Source organism: Stomoxys calcitrans, chromosome 2 (assembly GCF_963082655.1).
Source record: "Stomoxys calcitrans chromosome 2, idStoCalc2.1, whole genome shotgun sequence".
NCBI classification, from domain to species: Eukaryota; Metazoa; Arthropoda; class Insecta; order Diptera; family Muscidae; genus Stomoxys; species Stomoxys calcitrans.
The window spans coordinates 150,155,536-150,169,226 of record NC_081553.1 but is presented as its reverse complement, the minus strand read 5'-3'; the positions used below and the strand labels follow the sequence as shown (position 1 = coordinate 150,169,226).

The 13,691-nt window shown below is 43.8% G+C and overlaps 1 protein-coding gene across 4 annotated transcripts in view; it reads right to left on the bottom strand.

Moving 5' to 3' along the window:
* Nucleotides 1-4,658: 4,658 nt before the first annotated feature.
* Nucleotides 4,659-13,691, bottom strand: part of LOC106092815 (endothelin-converting enzyme 2) — a 441,390-nt gene continuing 432,357 nt past the window's right edge. For all 4 annotated transcript variants that reach the window (XM_059363952.1, XM_059363953.1, XM_059363954.1 and 1 more), the window contains one exon: nucleotides 4,659-4,826. In XM_059363952.1, coding sequence (XP_059219935.1) covers nucleotides 4,727-4,826 — 100 coding nt within the window. In that variant the 3' untranslated portion in view covers nucleotides 4,659-4,726. The remainder of the gene's footprint in view (nucleotides 4,827-13,691) is intronic.

Genomic DNA, 13,691 nt, shown 5'->3' with positions numbered 1-13,691 from the left:
AATAAGTGTTGCGTCATTCTTGAAGTGCCTATTACGGATAGAATCAGTAATTATCCGAAAAAAAAATTCGGGACAGAGATCTTGGCGAGACACTCTCCGATAGAAAATAGGGAGACTCATTAAGGTTTTGAATTTTCTTGTTATTAGTGAGCTTATGATAACGAGTGAAATGTATCAGCAAACAATTTGTTCTACCTTGTGAGAATGAGAGTACCACGCAGAATAGAGCTGCATTTGGGGATTTTTCATAGGGAAGAATTCTGACGGGAAAAGAGGTGTAGTGATGACCCTCGGTAGAATCCGGAGGAATTTCTTTTGGCCGCACATGGCTAACCATGTGAGATCTTATGTGTTGGGACTTGATGCGTGTAGATTGAGTAAGGCTTCGAATGTTGTGCTTAGACCACCGATGGGTGCACAACATAAGTCCTATCGCCCGTTTAAGAGACTGTATTTGGATTTTCTGGGACTTTATCCTCGCTCTAGAATAAGGAACATCGCAATTTTTTTGTGTTGGACCATTTCACCAAGTATCCTTTACTTAAGGCCTTAAGGAAAATGTCCACATCCTCCATAATTGATTTTCTTGAGACTACCGTTTTTGTTTATTTGGTGTGCCTGAGACTGTTATAACTGATAATGGTCCTCAATTTTGATCTTGCTGCATTCTTAACCAAATACGGTGTGCGATATAGCTTCACCGCTAGCAAAAATCTTCTTGTACTATCGATGTCTGTTGGAACAGGATATTTGTTCGGTCTTAGAATCAGCCAATCATGGTCCTCATTGAATTCTAAAATACATTTGTATTTCTCAATGAAATCCATGCCAAGAATACCATCACATGGATTTAATAAAGATATGTCCGCACCCGTATCCACAAATAATGTGAGAATGTCATTAGAAAAATTTGTTCTTGCCTTCACAAATATGCTTTGACTTAGGTTTATGTGACATATCGTTGACTTTTGGACTAATGTTCTCCCAAGGGAACATTCAGGTTTTTCGAATCATTATTCTCTTCGGTAAGGACACGCACGTTGTGGTTATTACCGCCGCTATTGTTCTGACTGTTAAAATTCTGGTTATTGGAGCTACGTCCTCGATTGTTTCCATGGTAACAGCCTCTATAGTGGCCTTTACCCAGCTTAAGCGAGTCAAAAAGCGACTCGACACACTGGCTAGAACATCGGGCATTGTATCAAGGATAACACAGTGTCCGTAGCCGCCATGTGACCAAAGAGATAGTTTCCTAAGCCTTACAGCATTGGTAGCAGCAATTTGCCTAGCCACAATGTCCAGAGGCGTAGTCTCGTGCGGCTGTGATGCACAAACAAGCCATCCTTTGGATCCGGCTGAACATTGAACAGTAGGTGGACTTTAGAAGCGCCGTCCACCAGACATGTGCATAACACGCAGTTTAAGTCCCATACGTTCTCTTGCAGGTGTAGAGTTGCATTTCTTGCCCCTTCCAAAATGATGGATTTTAAGTACAATTTCCTGTCCGGCTGTACACCCAGGTATTTTGCGTTTTCAGTAAATGGAACATTCTCTTCTTTCAAGAAGACAGGTGCTACTGTAGGTAACTTGTATCTCCTGCTAAAAATAACTACTTCTATCTTACACGGATTTATACCTAGACCACTTTCGATAGCCACCACCGCTCGTAGAGCTACCTGAAGTATATCTCTAAGAATGCTGGAAAACTTTCCCCTAACCGTAATAGCCATGTCATCAGCATACGCGACCACTTTTACACTCTTTTCTTGCAGAGACAATAATATATTTTTAATGACCATATTCCACAGTAAAGGAGACAGTACACTTCCTTGAGTAGACCCCTCTTTTTAGATGTACAGATCCCAGACCTGCCGTAATGCATCTTTTAGTAATCTTTAGTCGAGACAAGCGATCTCCAGGCATCTTTGCCATAAGATATAGTCTACCGACCTCTCAAGAGACTTTCCCGAAAGATGATTGACATGTTGGACGAAAATCTTTTTCAATCTTGTGGTAAGGTTTTCCAGCTTTTGGAATGGAAATGACATTGTGTCTCTCCACTCTACAGGTATATACGACATGCTGATGCAAGCAGAGTATGTCTCCCTAAGCCAAGGCGCCTGCAGTCCTTCTGACTGTAGAGACAGCCTACTGATTTCCCACTTTCCTATACATTTTCAATCTCAACTTCTTGAATCCGTATGATACAACTTCTTCAGACTTTTTGAGGTCTGCGAGACAGCCGAAGTTTAGTACGAATATTGCATGTTTCCGGTCGCCATCACCCTCATCCAATTTTCAAGTCATTGATTGAAAGATTAGGATTACCGTCCTTAGTCCGCCGAATATGGATTCAGAATCTGAGGGAATCCTTGGTACCCAACCGTGTCCAGTGCTACTCCTTGCCAGATCTCGCGAATCTTACTATACTATATACCACTACTGTGGTACAGGGTATTATAACTTAGTGCATTTGTTGGTACCACCCAAAAGGAAATGAGATATACCCATTGATAAGTATACCGATCACTTTTCGATTCGATATGTTAATGTTAATTTGTCTGTCCATGTTAATTTGTGTACAAACTACATGTCGCAGTTTTCATCCGATCGTCTGGAAATTTGGTACAGGCATATTTTTCGGCCTAGAGGCGAAGCCTATTGAAATTGGAAAAAATCGGTTTAGATTTATATATATGTATATATATATATATATATATATATATATATATATATATATATATATATATATATATATATATATATATATATATATATATATATATATATATATATATATATATGTATACATATATATTTATATATATCGCCCTATTTTATCTTAGGCCGCAACTTCCCAACTGAGCGTTGATCCCCGTAAACAATTCGTTTGTATCGGCCCCGATACCAGCCTACATCGTCACAAACTGGAAGAGACCCTGACAAATCGGCAAGGACATCGGAGTGTATAGATGACAGCCCATTGACTATCCCACTCCAATTGTTCCTTCGCTGCAGCCCTGTTATTTTCCTTTGTCGTCAACAACCTCAGACAAATGTTCTGAAATAACTGCTGAGTCGCCTACTTATTCCCCAACCCCACCGCTTCCATACACCGTCAGTTTCAACTTCTTGAATGCGTAAGATACAACTCCTTCAGACTTGTTGAGGTCTGCGAGACAGCCGGAGTTTAGTACGAATACTGCATGTCTCTGGTCACCATCAGCCTCATCCAATTTTCCAGACGGTGGTTGAAAGATTGGGATTACATTCTCTTAGTCTTTCAAGCATCAATTCAGGATCTGGGGGAATCCTTGGTATTCAAGCGTTCCCAATGCTACCCCTTGCCAGATCTCGCCAATCTTTTTGTGTATATGTCCTTCATTTACAATTGGAGTATTTTAAATGTATTACAACCAAATCTTTCGTAGGCCGCAACAATACGTCTGAAATGAGCGTTGATCCCCGAAAGCAATTCGTTTGTATCGGCCCCAATACCATCCTACATCGTCACAAACTGAAGGAGACCCTGGCAAATCGGCAAGGACATCGCTATAATTTTTCCCAGGTATGCAGCCCTGTTATTTTCCCTTGTCGACAACTACCATCACCAAGCTGTCCTTAGCGACATTAGCAAAGGCTATTATTATTATTAGGCTGAGTTCTTTTGGGCATGGGATGCCCTCCAAATGACCGCAATCTTTGGGCTAATTACGGTGTCATTTCCTAATCTGGACGTGTAGCCTTTATCTCACCAAGCCTCTCACTAAACCTTAGGGGGTTGCGCCTTCTATTAATTATTAAAGAGCGTATTGGTTTGCCGGAGAAGGCCGTTGAATAGGCGAATTATAGGCATGCGAAGATAAAATAGCGTCGGCCTTGTCTTTAAAACTCGAAGCGGGTGTATTCGTCAAGATCCCCTGCTAACCAGTCATCTGCTTGCTAGTGTAGCATGATGCAGCCGCTCCGCCAGTTGAGGTCTTAGTAGGTCTGGGCTTTAGATCTGCCGCTCCACTGGAAACAGACACAGATCATTAACAGCCTAATGGATACCACTATTGTAGCTACCCTTGAGTGCCTTCAAACTTTTCTCGAAAATTACTACCAATTACAAGTTCCAGAATATTATTGCGGAGCGAAATAACAAAATGTCCGCTGCTCTTAACGGTTCAAACAAGAAAACAGTGAACATGGTAAAATTATGATTGTGTGGTATAGAAGCAAGATTGTTTTGCATTCAGTGGTGTATGCGTTCCCATGTTCGGCAGAAAAAAAACCTTGTTTAAACAAAATTTTTGCAATTTTGAATAACAAATTTAGTTGAGTACATACTTTGAAGGGTTTAAGAACTATATCTCGAGGTGTAACACAAGGAATGACCAATCTTGTGGTGAAGGGTAGAGGTGATTCGTGTGCGAGATCCAAACGATTAAGTGAAAAATCACTAACGTACACGTCTGTAGTGATTGGTAGAAAAGGTTTCTATCTATGAAAAAGGTGCTTGGAAAATGGCGAAAGGTTTTAGAAATTGGGCTGGTAAAGGTTTAACATTTATTGAATTACTGTGTTTAAAATTGTGCGGGTCTTCGTGTAGATTGGTTTGATTTTAAACAAACATCGTATATACCTCTAGCAAATCGATATTAAAACTTTATGTATTTGTTCTATATTTTTATTTACAACAATATATTATTTAATTTCAATTAATTTAAATTGATTGAAAAAGTTACAAAACATTGCAGGTCTTCTGGGAATTTATCATAGATCCTACCGGGCATTCATAAACTTCTGCTGCACTTCCACCTTGTGCTACGAGCCATCCCAATCTAAAAAAGTAAAAAGCATATTTATTTTATTAATAATGTAAAGATAAAAGTTATTTATTATGTTTAATTAGTATCGACAAAAAATCGACCGTAGAGTGGAGTGGAGATGTTTTCATTTCGCTCCTCAACGAAAATCATCCGTTTTGGAATAGGTACCATTTACTAAAAATTTTAAAGCCCTTTTCGAGTAGAATCAAAATGGACCTAGCAGTTGCGGTGGTGGTATCAGCCCGTAGTATGTTGTCCAGAGGGATGCACAGTTCGTCCTCAGTCTATAGGTAAAGGTGGTGTTTCCGACTCGGATTCAAACAGCGACAGTGTCAATGAAACAGTCATCGCAGCCGAATCGAGATATGAGCTCACAAGCAGACCGAGAAAGTGATCCGTGGCACAACGATGGAGACAGAAGAGTATGCACCGGCAGCGCAATCGGGCGGAAGTGCAGGATGCTGGAAGGGATAGAACTGACATTCCAAGCACTTCTACGGAAGCAGAAAAGAGAATCAGATCACCAGAAGAGCATATCTCTTCCAGCTTTCAAGTACTCTGGGAAAACCAAGCCAGCCATCCCTCAATGGAGACTGCAGTGTCCTTCGGAGGGAGACAAAGTCGGAACAGCAACGAAGGAAGCGCGCACGGCCCCGTCTTCATGGAGGACTGCGACTTTCAAAATGATACCACAGCCATCACGGAAGGGAAAGATGGTCTCTGAGAATTGTAAGGAATCGCTCTCTTACGCCAAAGTGGTAAGGAAGCACAACAGAGATCAGCTGACTTATGCATCAATATCGGCTGTGCATCCGATGTACATTTGTGGAACTCTGTAGAGGGTCCACCCATACAAATGATGAGCTGCGAGTATAGAGGGGACATCTTTACGCTGCGTTTTGCGTCGGCGGAATCTATTGATGCCGTCAAACAGCTCGTTGGAGGTATCCACGCTCCCTGGGAGAAGATAGACATCCCCTAGATCTCAAAGGCGACGGTCTTCATCAGGGGATGGGGCAGTAAATTTGGGACGGAACGCATGTTAGGATTCATGGGCAAGCAAAACCAAATTTTGGTCGCAGAGAAGTGGGAGGTCTTCCAGGAGGCGACAGGGAGCCGATACCTAATCACTTAAGATTTGGAAGACTTAGATAGGCAAAGATCAGGCAGTACAGGGACGGGAAACTCAATACAGTATAACGATCAGGGACCCAACGATGGATCCATAACCGACTTTATAAAGATTCGGAAGACTAGGATAGGCAAACAAACTAAAACGAAAACATCAGGCAGTACAGAGATAGGAAAGTCAATGCAGCCTAGTGAGCAGTGAGCTGGCGATGAAATCACGCATTCCCAGGAAGCCCATTTACTGGAAGACCAATGATTGAAGTTATCTAGATAAACCTCCACCGGAGCGAGACACACTCGCTCTGATGGAAAATATCAGCAAGGGCAAAATTCATATTGCCATAATTCAGGAGCCATGGCCGACCCGGAACAAAGTTTCTAGACTGAACCATAACAACTACCAGTTATTTATTTAGCTGTTAGTGTCGGATGCAACAGTGGTGAGACAGGGAGACGATGGAGCATACCTGGCATCACTTTATCTGCCTTCCGACTCTCCGTCACCGCCACCCACGTCGGAGCTGCAACGGTTGGTGAGGAAAGTTGTGCTCGTCGGGAAAGGAAATCAAACCTAGAAAAACCCTGGATGACGGGGAGATTTGACAAATTGGGAAAGAGGTCCGCAGACATTTTAACAGAGCACGATGTAAAAATGTGGAAGTATATTGAGATGTGTATTATACACCGCTCAAGGAATACAATAAAATTACAAGAGCTCAAAACATGCCTTCTGGAAGCTTTTCTGCGAACAAATCGATAGCGTTAACTACACCACCAAGAGGAAAAGTTTCATTTAAAACCCATGCAGAGACAACTGATGACATATTGTGGCTTTTGGTGAAAACCCATTTCCCACAGGATGCGACGGGACTCACGGAGACACCGGAATCTTGGAATAATTATGTTGTTCGAAGGCTTACAGAATTTGTGTTAAAGGAATCCTAGAGGAGCTTCCAACCATTTAAGTCAACCGGATCTGATAAAATATTTCCGCCGTTACTACAGAATGAAGCGAACTATCTTGCGCCCCACCTGGCCAATATTTTCACTGCCTAGCAGGAGGAAAGGGTGGTTTTTATACCCAAGTCCAGCAAGGCAAGTTATGCGAAGCCAAGCGCCTACAGATCTATAAGCCTTACGCCCTTTGTACTTAAAACCATGGAACGGTTTGTGAATACCATAATAAAGAGTAGGACGAACTGCTTAAATACAAACAGCATGCCTATGTCAAGGGAAGGTCGGTGAAGACTGCTCTGCATGAGGTTGTGCATAAAATAAAAAAATCCTTCGATGACAAAACGTACACACTGACGGTATGCATTGACATCGAGGAGGCCTTTAACAATGTGGGGACCGACAATCCTTCGACCAGTATCGGGTGAACCCGGTCCTTAGAATCTAGATAAACCATATGTTAAGGAACAGGTGGATAAATTGTGTGTCCTATAACACAAATATAAGTAAAAAAGTGTCAAAAAGCACGCTACATGGGGCATTTTATCGCCACTCCTATTACAGATGCTGACTAATGCTGCTGACCAGGGTGCGGGTTCAAATCCCTCGTCAGACGATGTTATATTGCTTAAAAGGCGTAAGGATCCGAACCAGCTATGCAGAAGAGCCGAAAAGGTCTTGCATATGGCACACGACTGGGCTAGACCCAGGGATTTCAATTTTAACCCAGAGAAGACCGAAATCAGCGTGTTCACGAGGAAGACGATGGTGGTCCAATTTCGATATATGACAACGATTTCGATATCTGACAACGATTTCGATATCTGACAAGGTCCAATACTTAGTTGGTTCTTGGATAGGAAACTGAATTGGAAGTGTCATATTAAGGAGCTTACCGAGAAGGCTCACAGGTGTTGGGCACTATGTAGACGGGCCGCAGGGTCGAAATGGAGCCTGAATCCCAGGATAGTCCACTGGCTCTACAGGAGCGTGATTAGACCAGTACTTACTTCGATGGACTGCTATGGAGAAAAGGTGCAACGTTGGGATATTACAACAAGTTCAGATAACATGTTGTCTTGGCATAGGCGGAGGATGAGATAGATATCTGACCCATTGACATATAGATTAAGTGTGAGGCAGGCGCGGCGACTATGAGACTTAAGGCGATGAATGAATGGATTGAGAATAGGAGAAGCTCATACCAATTGGATACCTGGAAGGAAAAGAAGAGGTTACCGATCGGACACCTGAGACGACACTTGAGGTCGAGTGCGAGGCATTGCTGCCAGCGGCACTGTCTTGGATTGACGGAGCCCTAGTATTGCCATCTGGAAGATCATGTTACACAAATGGTTCAAAGCTTTAGGACAGGGTGGGATGAGGGTCTTCATTGACTTCGTTAACTTGGTCAACCCGTAGCCTTTCGTGTCGACGCAGTCCGAATTAAGGGAGTGGGGGCCGCACGCAACCCTGTGGAACTACGAAACAGTCGGTAGGACGGCGAAAATCCTATGGGGGAATCCAGATCGTTAGATGACGAGGCTATTACTGAAAGGAAGTAAGCAGGAGGTCAGTATAGCTATCGGTATCATAACGGGACACATAGGACTACGAGCTCACTTTTGTAAAATCGGTGCGGCAAGTGATAGCATGTGTAGGACATGCGGTAATCATTTTCTATGTCATTGCCGGCTTTCGCGTCTAACAAGTATCGGCACTTAGCTGGGGACACAATATCAGACATGAACCAACTGAAGATCGTGGCATACAAAACAATTAAGCATTTTGTAAGTAGCAAGGTATTCCTAACTTAGATTCACTTTTTAGTATTTAGATCGCACAGCAAGCTGGTTACAGTATTAGGTGTATATCCATAGTGGCATGGGGCGGATTAATAACCGCAGCCTCTTTTCAACATAACCTAACGCAAAAACCTGCCATCGCGACCAAACCTACGCCCTTAGTCGAACTACCGCCCATAAATAGAGTATGACTAAAGAACATTCACAAGAACGACATACAAAATTCATTCAATCCCATGGTAGCCGGTTCTGTATACCGGATGGGCTCGATGGAACTCTTCATCGACCAGGGGCTGCCGCCTCGATGTACGTGTTCGCCTTTTTAGTCATGGGAGAGGCACATCGCGGAGTGCTTTTTCCACACGCTTCTGTTGCAAGGTGTTGTGCGAGCATAGACAGCACTATGTCACATGCGTCGTCGTCGGGATTGGTCTTCGTTATACACCATTCCGTGCAGTATAGACCCATCTCGCCTGCGCCTGACGCTAGTGACCTCTACATAGAATGTTTGGAATAGCAGTCAGGTGTGGTATTGCCGAAATAGAGCTATACCTCGTGCACATACTGCTGGTTGGTAACTGTATCCCAGATAATGGCGAAGTTTACAGGCCCGACATTACCGGTCTACTATTTGACCATAATCGCCTCGTTCTAGGGGACTTTAATGTGCATCAGATTTCATCGCATTCTCCCCTAGGTAATTACGAGAAGGGCATAGCTTTGGCAGAGCAGATTGAAGGCTCCACGTTCAGCACGGTGAATGAGGAGACCCCCAATACAATAACATTTTATTTCAATTAATTTAAATTGGTTTTATACAGTTACAAAGCAGCAGGTCTTCTAGGAATTTACCACAGTTCCTACAGGGCATTCATAAACTTCTGATACTTCCAATCTTAAATTTACTCATAAAGTAAAGGCAAAAGTAATTTATTATGTTGAATAGGTTAGGTTGAAAGAGGGTGCGGATGTTAATCCGCTCCATGCCATTATGGACAAACACCTAAGCCAGTAATCAGCTTGTTGTGCGCTCTAAATACAAAAAAAAAATAACCTCAAAAAGAAAATCTAAGTAAGGAATTCAGTGCTACTTATAAAATCCTTAATTGTTTTCCATGCCACGCCGCTATGTTGGTTTATGTCTGGTATTGTGTCCTCACCTAGTACCTGTTAAACGCGAAAGCCGGGCAATGTCAAAGGAAATGCTCCAACGTCTTATCATCTTCCTCGCACATACTATCAGTTGCCGCACCAATTTGGCCCCAATAGCTATACTGACCTCCTTTTTCCTTCCTTTCAGTAAGAAGGAGGTCAGTATACTTCCTCGTCTTCTCACGATCAGGATCCTCCTATAGGATTTTCGCCGTCCTACAGACCGTTTCGCTGTTCTACAGAGTTGCATGTACATTCTTCCCCCACGGCCTTAGCTCGGACTGCGTCGACCCGAAAGGCTTTGGCTTAACCAAGTTTATTGACGGCAGTCCTCTGGCCTCCACCGACAAATCTTCTGCCTTTCATTCCCCCTTACTCAGTTATGGCCCGCCATCCAATTGATGCGAATTTCGGCATCCTCAGAGAAGGCGTTAATCTCCTTCTAACACTGCAAGACTGTTAGTGACCTTACCGTTCTGGTTGCAATTGCCCTGATGGCGAGTTAACTGCCCGTAAAGGGTTTCACACTCGACGTCCTCGCATTAGCTTCGCACCACCTCACGCATTCGGTAATCGCCCGGATCTCTGCCTGCAGGGCCGTATTATGGTCAGGCAGTCTAAAATAAATCCCTGGATTCTCAATATAGACTCCCAGGCCCCCTCTGTCCTCTAGGTTTGATACGTTTGTGTAACATGATCTTCCAGATGGCAATACTGGAACATCGTCTATATAGTGCCCAAAATCTGTGAGCCTTCTCAGTACGGTCCTGAATGTGAAACTTCCGATTTTGTTTCCTGTCCAAGATCACACCTAAGTATTTGACTTTGTTAGATATCGAAATCGTCTTTTTGCGTAAAGGTGATGCGTTAAATTGGCCCACCTTCGTCTTCGTCGTGAGCAGGCATATTTCAGTCTTCTCTAGCCCAGTCATATGCCATATGCAAGACCATTTCGGCCCTTTAGCATAGCTGGTTCGGATCCTTATCTCTAAGAAGTATTATAACATCGTCTGCATAGCAGGCGGCTTCAAATCCCTCCTCAGTCAGCATCAGTAATATGTCACTTATGGTGGTCACCCATAGGTGTGGCGATAAAATGCCCCCCTGTGGAGTGTCTTTTGCCACTTTCTTCCTTATAGTTATTTCATGGAACACACAATTTATCCACCTGTTCCTTAGCATATCGGTTTATCCAGACTCTAAGGACCGGGTCCATCCGGTACTGCTCTTAGGATTGGATCAATGTGTCGGTCCGCACATTGTCAGGGCAGGGCAGTCTCCATCGACCTTCCCTTGACATAGGCATGCTGTTTGTATTTGACCAGTTCGCTGGATGTCATACTATTTATCATACTATCCACAATACGTTCGAGTAGTCGTTACGAGTAGAAAGGGCGTAAGGATTATAGGCCTGTAGAATTATGTTGAGTAGGCCTTGACTTGGGGAGCGACTACAGGTATACGTAAAGTGCACGCAGGTCGATTTTTAACCCGAAAACCTGCCATCGCCCAAAGTCGAATAACCGCCCATAAAAAGAGAGAAGAGAACCCCGGACCCTGGTTCTGTTCGGTTTGCCAAAATCACCTTCGTCATCGGTCGATGTCGGTGAGGTGTAACTGGTGCATGGAGTGGATGCATTTCCGTTCTTGCCTTACGTCACTACGGAAGTATAGTCGAACTGAATATGTTGCAAGGCGTTGTGCGAACATAGACAGCAGTGTGTGACAAGCGTCGTCCCCTTCGTTGGGACTTCTCTGACTTCTCCCGAGCGATAATATATGCAAAAGTAACACCCCAGTCCCTAAATTGCCGGGCCAGTGCAGGGAATTGTATCATTCTTGCAATTGCAACGGTCTGCGAGGATAAATCGACGAGAAAGTATATTTTATGAGTCGGAAGAACATATTGGTTGCAGGGATCCAGGAGACAAAGCTGCTACATCACACTCACCACGGGAGTATAGTCGCACTGAATATGTTGCAAAGTGTTGAGCGAACATAGACAGCCGATGAGAGGAGCGGACGTGATTTCATTTCGCTCCTAGTAGAAAAATCCGTATCTCGGAATAGGAACCTATTACGAAACACTTTTAAGCCTTTCAGGAGTAGACTCAAAATGGACTACAAATACCCAACAGCTGCGGTGGTGGCATTAGACCGTAGCATGGTGTCCTCCCTCCTATAGGTGTGGATGCTTTGGCACCTGTCGTCGATAGTAATGCTTCATGCGCACAACCAGTTGTCAGACAAACAAATGAAGAAGAGACGGATAAACCAGAGGGATGCACAGTTCGTCCTCAGCCTTAAGTAAAGGTAGTTTTTTCGTCTCGGATTCAGACAGCGATACTGTCAATGAAACAGTGATCGCAGCCGAATCGAAAGATGAGGGCAGCCGGATGAGGGCAGATGTAAGCGATGGCTTTGTTGAGCTCACAAGCAGACCAAGAAAGCGATCCGTGGCACGACGAAGGAGACAGAAGATTATGCACCGGCAGCACAATCGGGCGGCAGTGCAGGATGCTGGAAAGGATAGAACTGACATCCCAAGCACTTCTACGGAAGATGGAAAAATAATCAGATTTCCCGAAGATCATAACACTGCTAAAATACTTAAGAAGAAAAAGAGCTCCTCGCTTTCAAATACTTTGGGAAAACCAATCCAGCCCTCCCGCAATGGGGACTCCAGACAGAGTCTTGCGGAGGTAGACAAAGTCGGAACAGGAACGAAGGAAGCGCGCACGGCCCGTGAGTCTTCATGGAGGACTCTAACTTTCAAAAGGATGCCACAGCCAACACGGAAGGGGAAGATGGTTGCTGAGAAAGGTAAAGAGCCGCCCTCTTACGTAGGAGTGGCAAGGAAGCCCAAGACAGATGAGCTAACTTATGCAGTCATTGATATCGGCTGTGCATCCGGTAGGATTCCACTGGATCGTCGATATAATGTGAGGCATTTGGTAAACGAACGGGTTATCGAATATATGTTAAACTCTAAAGGGGGTCCACCCATATGGACGACGAGCTGCGAGTATACAGGGGACATCTGAACGCTGCGCTTTGCGTCAGCAGAATGTATTGGTACCGTCAAAGAGCTCGCTGGAAGTATCCACATTCCTTGTGACGCAAGTTCGGCCTTGTGACAAAGATGGACATCCCACACTTCAAAAAAGCGACGGTATTTATCAAGTGGGCTGCGAAATTGTAACGGAACGCATGATTGAAGTCTTAAACGGGGCGAGACAGCTACTCACGCTCTGATGGAGAAAATCAGCAAGGCAAAATTCATATTGCCTGAATTCAGGAGACATGGACTTAAGTTTATGGGCTGAACCATATCAACTACCAATTATTCTATGCTTACACTGAAACACGTCCGTGGACCTGCGCTATTTGTCATAAAAATTAAAATTATGTATGTTCCCCAAAGTTGTCAACACTTTTCTCTGATCATCGCTACATTAGGTTTAGAATAGCACGGCCAGTGCCGAATCCGATAAGCTTCCGGAATAAGTTGAAAACCAACTGGACAAAATTCGGTAGGTTACTCAGAAAAAGATTGCGAAAGATAATTTAGATTGTCCAAGCATAGAAGATTGACGAAAACTTCAACAGGATTACGACTGCACTGGTGGGGTTCTTCGAAGATAGTTGTCCCCTTTGGGAAAGGAAATCAGCCCAAGAAAACCCCTGGAAGACCGGGGAGATTCGCAATATTGGGAATGAGTGGAAGATTACTAGGATGTGTACTACACAAGGCTCAAGGAATGCAATAAGATTACCAGAGCAGCAAAACAGGTCGATAGCGTTATTGACGCACCCAAAATGAAAAAGTTTCTCT